Below are 13948 nucleotides of genomic sequence, written 5' to 3'. Positions count from 1 at the left end.
CAAGTTTATCTTACATGGTCATAGGTTGTTACACAGTTGTGTGACTCTATTTCGATTTGCACACGGACGGGCACACAGTATGTGACACAACTATGTGACCCTATTTTCGAACTGTACACGATTTGACCGCATGACCATGTTTCTAAACCACGACTTGGCCACACATGAACAAGATAAATTCAAAATATAGAATCATAGTGTTGATTCAATTTTTTCGTTATTTTTTTTAATGGTGTTATATAAGTGATTTACTTGTTAATAATAAAAGTAGAATGATGTAATTTGATTAAATTAAATTTTTGTGATCTATGTGAAAGTTGAAGTTAAGTTTAATGATTTAAAATGTAAATTACTCTGATAACTATAATCAATTTAATTATTTTATTGAGTTGGTGGCATAGATTCACATTTATGAAATTGTTAAAATATATTTTATATAAAAATTAAGTTGTATTTTTTATGAGAGTGCTTTTGTCTTTTTATGTAATAAATATATAAAAATTTGAACCTGAAACACCATATACGATAAACAATCAACTTTATTGTAATCAAAATATCAATTTATTTTTATCTGGATTTTTAATAAATATATTTATTACATAAATTTTTCTTTCACATGGTGAGTTTTCGTAAATTTAATCTAATTTAAAATATTTACTTTTTTAAAGATTTTTTAAGCATTTGATAGGGATAAAATATAGTTATTTGTATTTTGTAGGTAGAATTTTCCTAATTGAACTACGAGATAGTATTTATTTTCTATGAAGTACCAAACAATAAATTACTTTTTGGCCTATCACACTATGTATGCTTATTATAGCCGAACTTCTTTTTTTAGATTTTGAAACCTTAACAAACTTAATTCCTTTTTCGAGTTTATGGGCTTTTGAACAATCTACTGAAATAAACATATATATACTTTGGCTTTTAAACCCAAATATTAGTTGAAGCAAATATTTATAAATTAGAAAGAAATTAAATTAAATTATTGATGGACGTCGAAACCATCAAATATAATTTCCTACGCTTTAACTTAATTTAATATATAGTAGTATAGAGTAGTAGGATCAATCCCACAGGGACTGGGATTTTTAATTTTCCTATTTACATGACCAGACTTCTGAGTCTAGGTAGTTGTCGTGCCCACAATCTGTGCATGGAAAGCTATAAAATAAATAAAAAGGGGAAAATTTAGTTGATAAAGGAAATAAAATAAACAAATATAAAATAAAATAAAGTTAGAATTAGAATTATGATTGCAAAATAAGATTAAGAAAATTAAATCAATTTGTTGAATCAAATATATTAATGCTTAACCTCAGTCTTGGTACACACCAAAATCAAAACGATAATTAAAAGTAATTTTTTCTTTCCAAATGATAAGCTGGTTACAACGATCAAGGACACCCCAACCGCCAACTTTTCCTTGTGTAGTTGGTTCCGATACAACCTGCAAACCAACTTTTACCAATTATCTAACCATGTAACACGTGTCCACAATTTAAGATCTCAGCAACCCTGCAATCTAGAAAAGTCAACTCAAATTAACAGCCTCAACTGTATGGGTTGTTTAAATTCGACCACTATCTCCCTTTGACGGAATCTAACTAGCTTTTTCCAATTGAAAATGCCAATTTGTTCGTGGGAACTTGAATATAGTAGATGACCAACCTGATTTCCCAACTTTACGCCAATACAACTCCCACCCAATGTGCGTTTTGAGCTGAAATTGAATCAACTTTAAAGGACGATTTGACTATCCTATATTTCGAAGATATAGCGAATACTGTGTTGAAAGGTTTTTAGTGCAGATTCATATCTCACGATGTTTTGGTCAAAATGATAACCGGACAAAAGCTAAAAGGAAATTAGTTGAGCATGAGACTAATCATGCTTGGTGGAATATTAGAATGGGTTTACGTGTAATAGTGATAGGTGGAGGAAGGAATGGACATAAAGGGCAATTGAACCAAAAAAAATGGAAAAAGAATGACAGAATGCTTGTACTGCTAAAAGACACGTGAAAGAGAAAAGAAATAAATGGTTTTTATTCAATTTCCAGTCTGTTTTCCAAAGCCACCATACAAGGTATTTATATACATTCCATATGCTAAATTTAGCCTGATTCATCTAACAACCAACCACATAAAATCAGATTTTATATCAAAATTTTTTTCTAAATCTAGTTTTTTACAAAGTCAAATAGAAAATCTGATCAACCATAAATTTCTCAAAATTTTCAAGTCGGCCCCCTTTTATTGCTTGTGCTCCAATTTAACATGATTTGCTTGTTAACTTGAATTTCGATACTCCAACTGCATACTTGATAAAATTTTAAAAAATTTACAAGCTCAGTAGCAAAAATTACTGAAATTGGGTGCGTTAAACATACAAATTTAACTTGTTATCAGTTACAATCGTCAATAAAATTACTAGGCATTTGGATAGTGCGAATCGAGTTTGAATTGTAGCAAAGTAATTTTTGTTTTTTGAAAAAAAAATAAAGAAAAAATGAAAACAAAATTCTATTCTTTAAATAAAATCTAGCTTTCATAGAAATCACTTAATTCAATTTTGTAAGGAATTGGTAATAAAATTTGGAATGTGAAGAGATAAAGAAAACAATTATATGCTTCCTTCGACTTCTAAAATTTGGAAAAGAAATTTGCAATGTGATACGGCAGTGATTATAGCTAATGTGATAGGGCATATAATCATAAGTGGAAAAAAATTTATAAGTACCATTTTGTGAAATGAGGTATATCATTACCACATATCAATTGGTGTCAAGAAATATATAAATAAATATGCAAATATATGTTAAATATGTAAATAATATATTTAGTTATGTAAATAATATATTTAGGAGAGAAGTTAAAGATTTATATAGATTTATTAGGTGATTTATTTTCCATGCTTAACATGTATATATATGGCTCTTTTTTGCTTATTAATGGAGAAGAAGAAAGTCATTTTTTTTATAAAAAGTTCTTACATGGTATCAAAGCCAAAGAAAAACAAAATAGTCATGAATAACGAGAGAAAGAAACTTGCTTCCACCTACTTATTGACTTCAAACGATAATCATGGTAATATAATTACTTAGGTGCAATTAAAAGGAGACAACTACGATGAATGGGCTCGAGCAATATGAACTGCATTGAGGGCTAAGAAGGAATTCAGATTTATTAATGGAATGATTAAACAACCTAATGATGATTCCTCTAAATTGGAAGATTGGTGGACTGTAAATTCTTTGTTGGTTTCATGGATGCTCAACACAATCGAGCCAACCCTGCAATCTACTATAACTTATATGGAGATTGTAAAGGATATATGAGAGGATATCAAAGAATGATTCTCTACTGCTAATGGACCTCGTGTTCAACAGATCAATGCAGAACTTGCCAACTGCAAACAGAGAGATTTTCCAATTGTGACTTATTATGGGAAATTGAAACAACTATGGGAAGAACTCGTGAATTATGAGCAGATTCCCATTTACCATTGTGGAAAATGCAATTGTAATATTACAATTGAATTCGACAAGAAACGAGAAGAATAAATGCTTCATCAATTTTGATGGAGTTGGAAGATGCGATATATAGAGCTGTTTGTTCCAATATTTTGAGCATAGGTCTATTGCCAAACTTAAATGAGGCATACCCATTGGTGTCCCAAGAAGAACGCATTAAAAAAAATTCACAATAGAAGGAGGAACATTGAGAAGTTGTGAGTTTCCCGGTGCAGGTTAAGATAGGAGGCCAAAAGTATAAAACAGAAACAAAAGACAAATCAATTGTTTGCTCACATTTCAAAAGAAAGGGACATGATTCTAAAACTTGTTTCTAACTCATTGGATATCTAGAATGGTGGGGTGACCGATCCAAAGGGAGTGGATGTGGACAATAGGGACAGAGTACTGGGCAAGGACATAGTAATGCTCCAAAAGTGAATACAGCTTATACAATTGGGCAACCATCATTATCAGTGGCAGTAATAGGAAAAAGTATAGCGTTTTGGGCCTTGACAGCTGAACAATAACCTCTCTTTCTCAATTTTTTGAACATGTGCAAATCAGGTACTAGCAAAGAGTTGAATGGTAAAAGTGATCAGAGTTGGATCATTGATTCGAGTGCTTCCCAACATATGATAGATACTTTAGGAATGTTTAACAAATTTGAAAGAAATTGAGGCATGTCCAATTGGTTTGCCTAATGGTGAAGAGGTAATGGCATTAAAGGAGGAACTAGTTTGTTTGGAAAAATATATCAAACTGAACAATCTTCTTTATGTTCCAAATTTTGATTTGCAATTTGATATTTGTGTCATAGTTAGTTGATGGATCTATTTGTGATGTCCAATTTACTAATAAAATTTGTTTTGTATAGGACCGCACCTCGAGGATGATGATTGGAGTGGGTGAACAATGCAAAGGACTTTATTTTTTGAAGTCGGTAGCATCAGTCCAAGCATGCAAGGCTAGTCAAAAAGATTCCTTTGAATTATGGCATAGAAGGATAGGGCATCCATCTTCAAAAGTAGTTTAATATCTTCCTCAGATTAAACTTAGTAATAGTTTGGTAAAGAATAAACCATTAGACATTTGTATGAGAGCTAAGCAAACAAGGAAAGTTTTTGTTTATAGTGACACTGAGCAAATGAAAACTTTAAATTAATTCATTGTGATTTGTAAGGACCTTATCATGTTAATGCTTCTTGTGGTGCCTAGTATTTTTTTTACCATTGTTGATGACTTTTCTAAGGGTGTATAGATATATTTGTTGATTGAAAAAATAGAAGTGGGCCTTGTCATGCGTGATTTCTTTGCCATGACTAAAAGACAATTTCATCAAGATGTAAAAGTAGTTAGAACTGATAATGGGACTGAATTTGCGTGCTTGAAAGACTATTTTTCTAAAAATACAATTTTATATCAAACTTGATGTGTAGGAATAACTCAACAAAATGGTTGTGTTGAAAGGAAACATCGGCATATATTAAATGTGGCTAAAGCTTTAAGATTTCGATGTAATCTTCCTATCAAGTTTTGGGGAAAATGTGTTTTGACAGCTGGATATTTGATCAATCGGACACTTTCTAAACTATTAGGAGGAAAGACTCATTATAAGATCTTGTTTGGTAAACCTTCTAGTTATAATCATATTTGAACTTTTTGATTTCTTTATTATGCTCGGAACTTGAATAAGGAAATAGATAAATTTTCCAGTAGAAGTCAACGTTGTGTGTTTATAGGATATCCCTTTGGGAAAAAAAGGGGTGGAGAGTTTATGATATTGATACAAGAAAGTATTATGTATCAAGAGATGTTGTGTTCTTTGAAAATGAATTTCCATTGTTGATGTGAGTAAGGAGGGTGCACGACCAAATCTAGTACAGAGTACTCATTTTGGTATCACCAATCATGCTGATGGTGAATTGAATAAAGATGAAGAAAGTGAAGTACTTGAGATTTCAACTGTTACTTAATGTGATAACGACGATAGGTGGTGTCATTGAAGTCTCGGGTGAATTTGTTCAAGAACAACAACTTAGGCGTGGTCATAGAACAAAAGAAGTTACAACTTGACTGCGAGATTTTGTGATATACTATATAACGAATAAGCCCCTTTGCTCGTTCATCCAAACCAATCATGTCTTCAGGTATCTTCTATTCTATAGTACATTATGTAAATTGTGACAAATTTTCTCCAAAATATTGTTCTTTCTTGGCAGCCATAACAGCTGAAAAGGAGCCTACCTCATATGTTCAAGTCATAAAAGATATTCAATAGAAAGAAGCTATGATGAAAGAAATTAAGGCTCTTCAGGCTAATGGGACATGGACTTTGAAATATTTACAATCTAGAAAATGAGCTATAGGGAGTAAATGGGTTTACAAAATCAAATATAATTTAGATGGGTCATGTAATAGTCCGATTTTGGACCTAGTCGGAACAGTGGTTTTGGGATAACAAATTCGAGGTCATAAAATTTATTTTAATATTCTTTTGAGGTCTGCAGCATGATAATATGATTGTGTAAAAATTTTGTTAAGAAATTTTACCGTTTGAATGCCTAAATTGTGAAAAAGGACTAAATCGCGTAAAGTGCTAAAGTTGTGTTCTATTAGTTAAATGTGTTAAATAACTATAGAACTTAAAAGTTGAGGTCCTTAATGAGCAATTAGGCCATTATATTTGTGGATGGCTGTACATGGAGTGTAATAAATGAAAAGTCAAAATTTGGTGAAAGTTGTTATTTGATAACAAAAGCAAAGATTAATAAAATAAAACAAATGGCCATCTTTCTTCTCCATCTTTTCTCTACCGAAAAGCACAAGGGAAAATGGAGTTTTGAAGCTCAAATTTTCAGCAACTTAAATCCTTTGCATGTAAGTGAAATTTGTGTTTGTTTTTGTGGATTTTTATGTTTTGGAACACTTGTAACTTAATCTAGCTAAATAGGGGACTAATTTGCAATATGGTTGGAAATCTAGAGTTTTTCCATGAGAGCATATTTGCTGTTTTCGAAGTTTAATGGAAGAAAATGAAACCTTGTTGTGTGTTGAACAACTTTTGTTAAGGGACTTTTGATGAAAATGTGAAATAGGGACTAATTTGTGAAATGTGAAATTTATGAGTTAAATGTGTGAAATTGTGAAATGTGTGAGCTACTATAGGCATGAAAATTATTCGGCTATGCATGGGTAGTAAAGAAATTGAACACATTTCATTTTACGTGCCTAGGGGAAAAATTGTAAATATGTCAAACTTTATGGGCAAAAACATAATTTTTCCATAATATTATTTTTGGATCATATTGAATAATGTGACTAATAAATAGGCTAAATGTGATATTATAGATCAAAGAAAATGAAATTCGGGCCTAGAATGGGGAAAAAACGTGAAATTGATGGTTAGGTCCCTTTTTGCCATTTTGGTATCGAGGTAAGTTCATGCATAAATAATGCAACCTTATGTTGTGTATTTACTAGTTTGATATTGCATGAATTGTATACATTTGTCTTTATGAAATTGATTAATGACGATTTTGACGAAGTTTCGAGAAATGAGAAATCCTGATTTAACCTTAAGGGTAGAATACAAATGTCATGATATTAGTACTACCGAGATTCTGTATAAGACCATATCTGGAATATGGCATCGGTATGTGATTTCGTATAAGACCATGTCAGGGACATGGCATCAATATGATATTTCATGTAAGATCATATCCAGGGTATGGCATTGATACAGTACTAAAAGTATGAGAATGAACTTACTACGAGTAAACAGGCATGTATGTAAGCCTATAATTGTAAATTCATGATTATTGTGGAAATAATTATTTATTACCCATTGTGGTTGATAGTGCACATGTTTGTGATGCTGGATATATGATAAATATAAATGATGATTATGTGTTAGGCTGTTGGACCGAATTGAGATGTGATCTAATATGTTTATATGCTTGAATTGTATTTCAACGGGTATGTTAAGAACGAGAAAGTATGTGACTATATTACAAGTGACACAAGTATGTATATAGAACTCATGTAAAGTGAATTTTATATGTGATGAATTCTTGGCGAGAATGTACATGAACAAGTTATGCTTGTGAAACATTGATAATCTTGTGACAAATTATCTATATTTATGATGAATGGATGCACGATAAGATTTAATAATGATCATGTGATAGGTTTGGGAGCCTAATTGATTAGTGATATTTTACGATTCATTTATTTAAATAGTGTTTTGTTGGATATGAGGAAAGAAAGACGGGCATAATTGCTGAACAAACTCATTATGGGAATATAGTAAGATATGATTTTGGACAAGTGAAAGATGGTTAAACTATATGTTGAAATTATGATTACTCCCAAATAATGTGAATGTAATTAAGAGGATGGAAATAACTTGATAGTTAATGTGATATGTTATAGTGGGGAGACTATAGTGGCTAGGCTAATGCAAAGGCATGTAAACGGTGTTTATGAGATAAATGAGTAAGCACTAAGAATGAATAAGTAGAAATCTTATAATTTAATGCCAATTGTAATTATGGTATTCTTATAGATGAATAAAGTAAATGAATGTTAATAGTTGTTTGTTATTTGCATGTGAACTTACTAAGCTTTAAAGCTTACTCCCCTTACCTTCCATCTTTTATAGGTTAATTTAGCTAGCTCAGGTTGGAAACCGTCGGAGATGCCATCACACTATCAAGCTATCACTACAGATATAATTGAACTCAAGTAGTTGAGTCTATGGCATGTATAGGGACTTTGTCTTTTGAGTAATGATGACTTTGTTAATGTCTTGTGGTTCGTGTTTATATCTTGACTCTCACTCAACCTGAGCTATCCTACAGTGTTTATATCTTGGTGCAATTTATGCATCAACCAGAGGAAGCTCATTGGGAAGCAACTTTGCATGTGGTTCGTTATTTGAAGGGAAGTCCTAGACAAGGAATACTTTTACGAGCTGATTGTGATCTACGACTATTTGGTTACTGTGACTCTGATTGGGGAAGTTGTCTTTTAACGCGACAATCTCTCACTGGGTATTTTGTTATGCTAGCCACCTCTCCTATTTCCTAGAAAACAAAAAAGCAAAATTGTGACAGCCCTAATGTGACCCTAGTCGGAAAGTGGTTTCGGGACCACAAAACCGAGTCATAAAAATAATTAATTGTTATATTCTATGCTTATTATGTGTGTACATGCATATGTGGAAGTTTCATTCCCTAATTTTGCCAATTGCATGAGGAATTATTAAATAGGGATCAACATGAGACATGGTGAAATATGATAGGCTAATTTTAAAGGGCTTATTAGTGCATGTCAACACAAGGGTGGACTTGCATGTCAAATTGCCCAATTCCCTTATAGTGGCCGGCCAAGATAGATTGATGATGGGCAATATATTTGTTTGAATTAGATATTATAATAAGAAATTGGGTTATTGGAGATAAAATAAATTAAAGAAAGGAATTAAAAAGGAAAAAGATGAATAAAATAAGGGAGGAAGAAGGAGTGTTCATCCTTTTCCTTGTTACAATTGCCGTGAGTGAGGAAAAGAAAGGTGAAGAAGTTCGGCCATGCTTGTACCTAGGTTGAGGTATGTTTGATGTTATTTTTTTTGAAATTCATGCATGTTTTTAGTTGTTAGTTTAAGTTCTACCTAGCCCATGGTTTAAATTTTTGCTATTGATGGAGATGATATTCGGTCATGGGTGTTGTCTTTCTTGGTTGGTGTTTTGATGTTGTGGTGATGAGGCATGAAGATGATTGAGCTTGAGTGTTTAATAAAAAGGATTGGATGTGAGAGTGTGTGAGGAGTAGAAATGATGGGTCTTAGCAACTTCATGAAGGTTCGGCCATGGTGCTTAAATATTGTACTTGTGTTTAACCCTAGGATTAATTAGTTATATGGTTAGTATAGGTATGGGTGACCGAATATGAGAGCATGAATAGATGAAGAGTTTGGTGAATCGATATGTGGTAAATGTTAAGTGTTAAATGAAATGGAAATGATAGATTAATGTTGCACATTCGGCTATAGTTAGGCATGTTGATGATTTTATCTTGACTTAGATAATTAGGCATAAAAGGGTGGTAATGAGGTTGAAGTTGTTGAATGGTTAGTTGGGTAACAAATGAAGCATTCGGCCATATGGGGTAAAAAAAATGGGTCAAGTGTTCATGAGATGAAATTTTGTGATTAGATGAATTATAGGTGATAGTATAGATGTACATATTCGGCCATCACTTGGGAGCTTATGTGATGTTGAGTTTAAAATTAGCAAAGGTGATTACCGAATGTCCAAGTATGCATATGCATGTGTGATTAGATTATTGATAGTATGGTAATTGCATAAGGTTATTAGCCGAATAGCTAAGAACATAAGGTAGCAAGATGAAAATTTTACCATGTCGTTTCGTATGTCATAAAATCATTAAAATGTGGATACCAATATATGTAGCAAAGCGGTTAAATGAGTTAATTTATTTGTTTTAGCTCAAGATCCTAAAGGAGAGGCGTCCAACAAGGGAAAATCGAAGGTCATCGAGTAGCCGACTTGGAACTATTTTACCTAACACAAGGTAAGTCATTAAGCATATCTTTGGTATTGATTTAAATGATCGTAATACCTATGCAATTGTGTTTAATGAGATGAAATGTATACAAATGTATATGTATGTAGAGATGAAATTGTCGAATGTAAAAAGGAAGTGAAGCATATAGAGTGGCTGGTTTTCGGCACTAAGTGTGCGGGCAATAAGTGTTCACGGTTGTGAGATTGGCACTAGGTGTGCGAACTTGAAATGCATGGCACTAAGTGTGCGAGTTTAAAGTACATGGCACTAAGTGTGCGCGGTTGATTATTAAGCACTATGTGTGCGAACCCACTATATATTTTCTATAAATTATTTACATTAAGGGTGCGACTTTACCGAGTCGATTTTGGACAGCGGAAAAGGTAAGTACCTTGAGTTCATGGCTAATAGGCGCTATGTTTATATTTGGAGTTGAGCTTGGTAAGTTTTGAACCTATGTGATGATTATAGTTGAAGTCGCGTACATAAGGTTCATCGTGGAATAGGTGAAAGGTCGTTTAATTGTATGATTGTAACGAAAATAAAATGATGTATGAAAGGTCAATGTAGGACTTGGTATGAGATTGAACCGTAAGGTTTAAGGAACTATGGTATAGTTCAGTATGGATGGAGTACTTAGCCTCATTTCATTGTTTCCTGTTGTGATAATTTTATTAATGGATGGTTGTGGAATGCTTATGGCTTACTGAGTTATATACTCATTCGGTGTTTGCTTGTCACCTATTTTAGGTTTCTTGGACTCGTCTTTTTGCCGTGCTCGGGACCGTCATCGAAGTCATCACACCGGCTAGCAACTTTTGGTACTTTCTTCTTAGTTGGTCTAGGAGAACATTTCGGCATGTATAGGCTATTATGTTTTGTTTGAAATTTGGTATGTAAACTTTTAGCCATGCAAAAATGGCATAAATGTTCGTTTGGATTTGGTTCTATGATGCTTGGTCACAAGTCTTGGTAATTCGGTTGTGGTTGAGTATTGGTTGAGGTCTACTCGATTATTACGCCATATGTCATGGCTAATTTATTTTCGGTGTTAAATTCATGATTTGGTAATAGTGTAGTGGGGAGATGCTCGGTGATGATTAGTCTTTGGCATGGCTAGTCATGGTCATAAATTGTGACATGTATGATGAATTATTAGTTAGATCAAGGAAAAATCACGAAATAGGCATAGTCTGCTTTAGTAACAGATGCTGACAGCAGCAGTGTTGTGAGATTGAAAAATCACTAAAATAGTAGAAATGGAATTAAATAATGAATAAATTAGGTAATCGAAGCTTGATGAGTCTATTTTCATATGGAAGAAACGAAACGACCATATGAACTTTATGTTAGGAGATAATTAAATTCTTGTGAAACAGTACCAGAGCAATTTCTGGATCCCCTGTTATGACTTAGAAAATTCACCGTAAATTTTATCGAGATAATTAGAGGTCTTTCATTATATGTACAGATTCGTTATCGAGTCTAGTTTCATTAGAGACAAACGGCATAGGCATTGAAGCCCTTTACAGGGATATATTTAAATTGTAAGATACAGAGGTCAGTGTAGTCGAACCTTGAAACAGGGGAAACTTTAACAAATAAACTGTACTAATTGACCCAACCAAAAATTCTACAAAAATTCCACCATATAGATATATGAGTCTAGTTTCGGGGAAAATTTACGGAATTGGATTTCGAGCTTCAGAACTCAAAATGTGATTTTTAAAGCGACCACGATACAGTAGCCAGCTTGCCTGGAACAAAAAAAATATAGGGGGAAATAAATGAAGTAAGCCGGTAACACCTCGTGTTCGATTTCCGGTAACGGCCATGAGTTCGGGATGTTACAAAAATACAGTGTCAAGAACTTATGATGAAGCAAAGTATCATTCTGTGTGTGAACTAAAATGGTTGAAGGATTTCTTGTTGTCTCTTGGTGTTGTTCACTCTAATCCTATGTTGTTGTATTGCGATAGTCAAACAGCCTTACATATTGGTGCAAATCTTGTGTTTCATGAGCAAACAAAGCACATTGAAATTGATTTTCATTTTATTCGTGATGAGATTCAACATGAACATGTTCAAATCGCTTATGTTCGTAGCTCTAAGCAAAGCCGATATCTTCACTAAGGCGTTGGGGACACAACAGTCTGGATATATTTTATGCAAGTTAGGGGTTCGTAATCTTTACGTACCAACTTGAGGGGGTATTAGAAAAGAAATCAATGAATATATTTAGATATGCAAATATTTATTAAATATGTAAATAATATATTTAGGAGAGAAGTTAGGAACTTTATTCTCAAAGTTAGGAATTTGCATAAATTTATTGGGGGATTTATTTTCAATGTTTATCATTTATATATATGGCTCTTTTTGGCCAGGAGAAGAAGGAAGTAATTTTCTCTCAAAATTCAATGAGAATTGGACTAACAACACTTTATTAAGTAAAAAAGAGAACTTTTTTTCGGCCGGAAATTTTATTAAAAGGGAAATTGTGTAATATTTTGAGCAGAATATCCTGGGGTCAAAGCCAAAACAAGTCACCATTACAACGAGAAACATAACCATGTGTTAAAGAGAGTTGCTAAAGAATCAGCAGAGGAGGAATTATATGCATACTCCCTCCATGGTCGTGAAGTTCCCATTTTATTAAATATACGAATTACGAAACCAATTTCATTCAGTATTGGGTTCTAAACTCTACATGCGTTCTATACCAAGTCAATTAATAATATTTCATGGCATGGGATGTTCAGTCACAGCACGTCTGCTTAATTCCTCATCTCCCATCTCACTGCTCGCCTTCTGTTGCTTCTTCCTGAAACCACAATTGGTTTCAATGAAATATACATTTCTAATGCATATATGTCTAATGAAACCAAAAGTAAACTACTTACTTGATCTTCCGATAAATTGCGTTGGTGGCGATGCTTCCCTGGTAAGACAACAAAAGCAAACTGTAAGTTTGTAATTTATCAGACTATATATGGTCGAACATCTAAACATTGACAACAAATAATGATTAAGTACCCCCTTTCGTCATTTCTTCCATCAGTATCTGAACTTGGTCTTTCTTTATCTTTCTTGCCTTTAAGACACTCGCTTTTCATCTTTTCCAATTCCGAAGCCGTTTTTTCATCTACCTGCACAGTGGCTAAAGAAGCAAGAACTAAAACAGCATCGCTGCCCCTCACAGTGAAACCTACTTCATTATCCTCATCCTTTGGACTTGCTTCTTCTTTATCTTTCTTGTCTTTTCCAATGCCCAAGCGTTCATGAACCTCTCTTTTCGCCTTTTCCAATTGCAGAGCAGCTTTTGCATCTAACTTGGCATTCTTTAAAGAAGCAAGAATTACTACAGGATCCCAATCCTCCTCCTCATAATCACTGCCTCTGGACTTCATCGTTTTACACACACACAAAAAAAAAAGAAAAGAAAGAAAGAAAGAAAGAAGAAGAAAGTTATAGCTAAGAAATCAAGGCTGGTTTTCTTGGTGTATCAAAACGATGATGCCACAGTCGCGTGCAGAGGAAGAGGAGGAACTCGAGAATTGATAATTGCTTTGATGATGATTTTATAATGGCAGAGGAACATACGGTGGAATTGTTATTAAAAGGCTTTAATATATTGGCAAAACCCAGGATGCCGAACAAGAGCCCATACTCTACAACCCAGGCAGCAAGCCTCACAATGATTTTATTCATTAATTGCTAATAATAATAATTTAATCACTTCTTTTAAGTTTTAAAATATATAGATAAGCTAATAGAATATAATCTTATACTGTAATATGATATATTTTTGGGTAAATTGTTCAGATAGTCACTCTAAAATTA

General features: G+C 33.1%; 1 protein-coding gene across 2 annotated transcripts; it reads right to left on the bottom strand.

The window, feature by feature from the left end:
- Positions 1–12678: 12678 nt before the first annotated feature.
- On the bottom strand, positions 12679–13688 carry LOC121212451 (uncharacterized). 2 transcript variants are annotated; one of them, XM_041085156.1, is made up of 3 exons: positions 13142–13688; positions 13009–13068; positions 12679–12929 (listed from the first exon to the last, which is right to left on the bottom strand). In XM_041085156.1, exons 1-3 carry the CDS (start codon positions 13513–13515, stop codon positions 12848–12850), a joined length of 516 nt encoding a protein of 171 aa, XP_040941090.1. In that variant the 5' UTR covers positions 13516–13688; the 3' UTR covers positions 12679–12847. The 2 variants fall into 2 exon arrangements, with proteins under 2 accessions (XP_040941090.1, XP_040941092.1); XM_041085158.1 differs by having other exon boundaries at positions 12741–12929; positions 13009–13046; positions 13142–13682.
- Between the last annotated feature and the right edge of the window lie 260 nt (positions 13689–13948).

This window comes from Gossypium hirsutum, chromosome A13 (assembly GCF_007990345.1).
Source record: "Gossypium hirsutum isolate 1008001.06 chromosome A13, Gossypium_hirsutum_v2.1, whole genome shotgun sequence".
NCBI lineage: Eukaryota > Viridiplantae > Streptophyta > Magnoliopsida > Malvales > Malvaceae > Gossypium > Gossypium hirsutum.
This window is presented reverse-complemented; position numbering and strand designations above follow the sequence as displayed.

Bases quoted from the DNA above. Each gene is read 5' to 3' on its own strand.
- LOC121212451 (XM_041085156.1), bottom strand. From the start codon at position 13,515: ATGAAGTCCAGAGGCAGTGATTATGAGGAGGAGGATTGGGATCCTGTA. The intron at 13,069-13,141 runs GTACTTAATCAT...ACAAACTTACAG, and splicing joins GGAAGAAATGACGAAAGGGG to TTTGCTTTTGTTGTCTTACC. The intron at 12,930-13,008 runs GTAAGTAGTTTA...TTGTGGTTTCAG, and splicing joins GCAATTTATCGGAAGATCAA to GAAGAAGCAACAGAAGGCGA.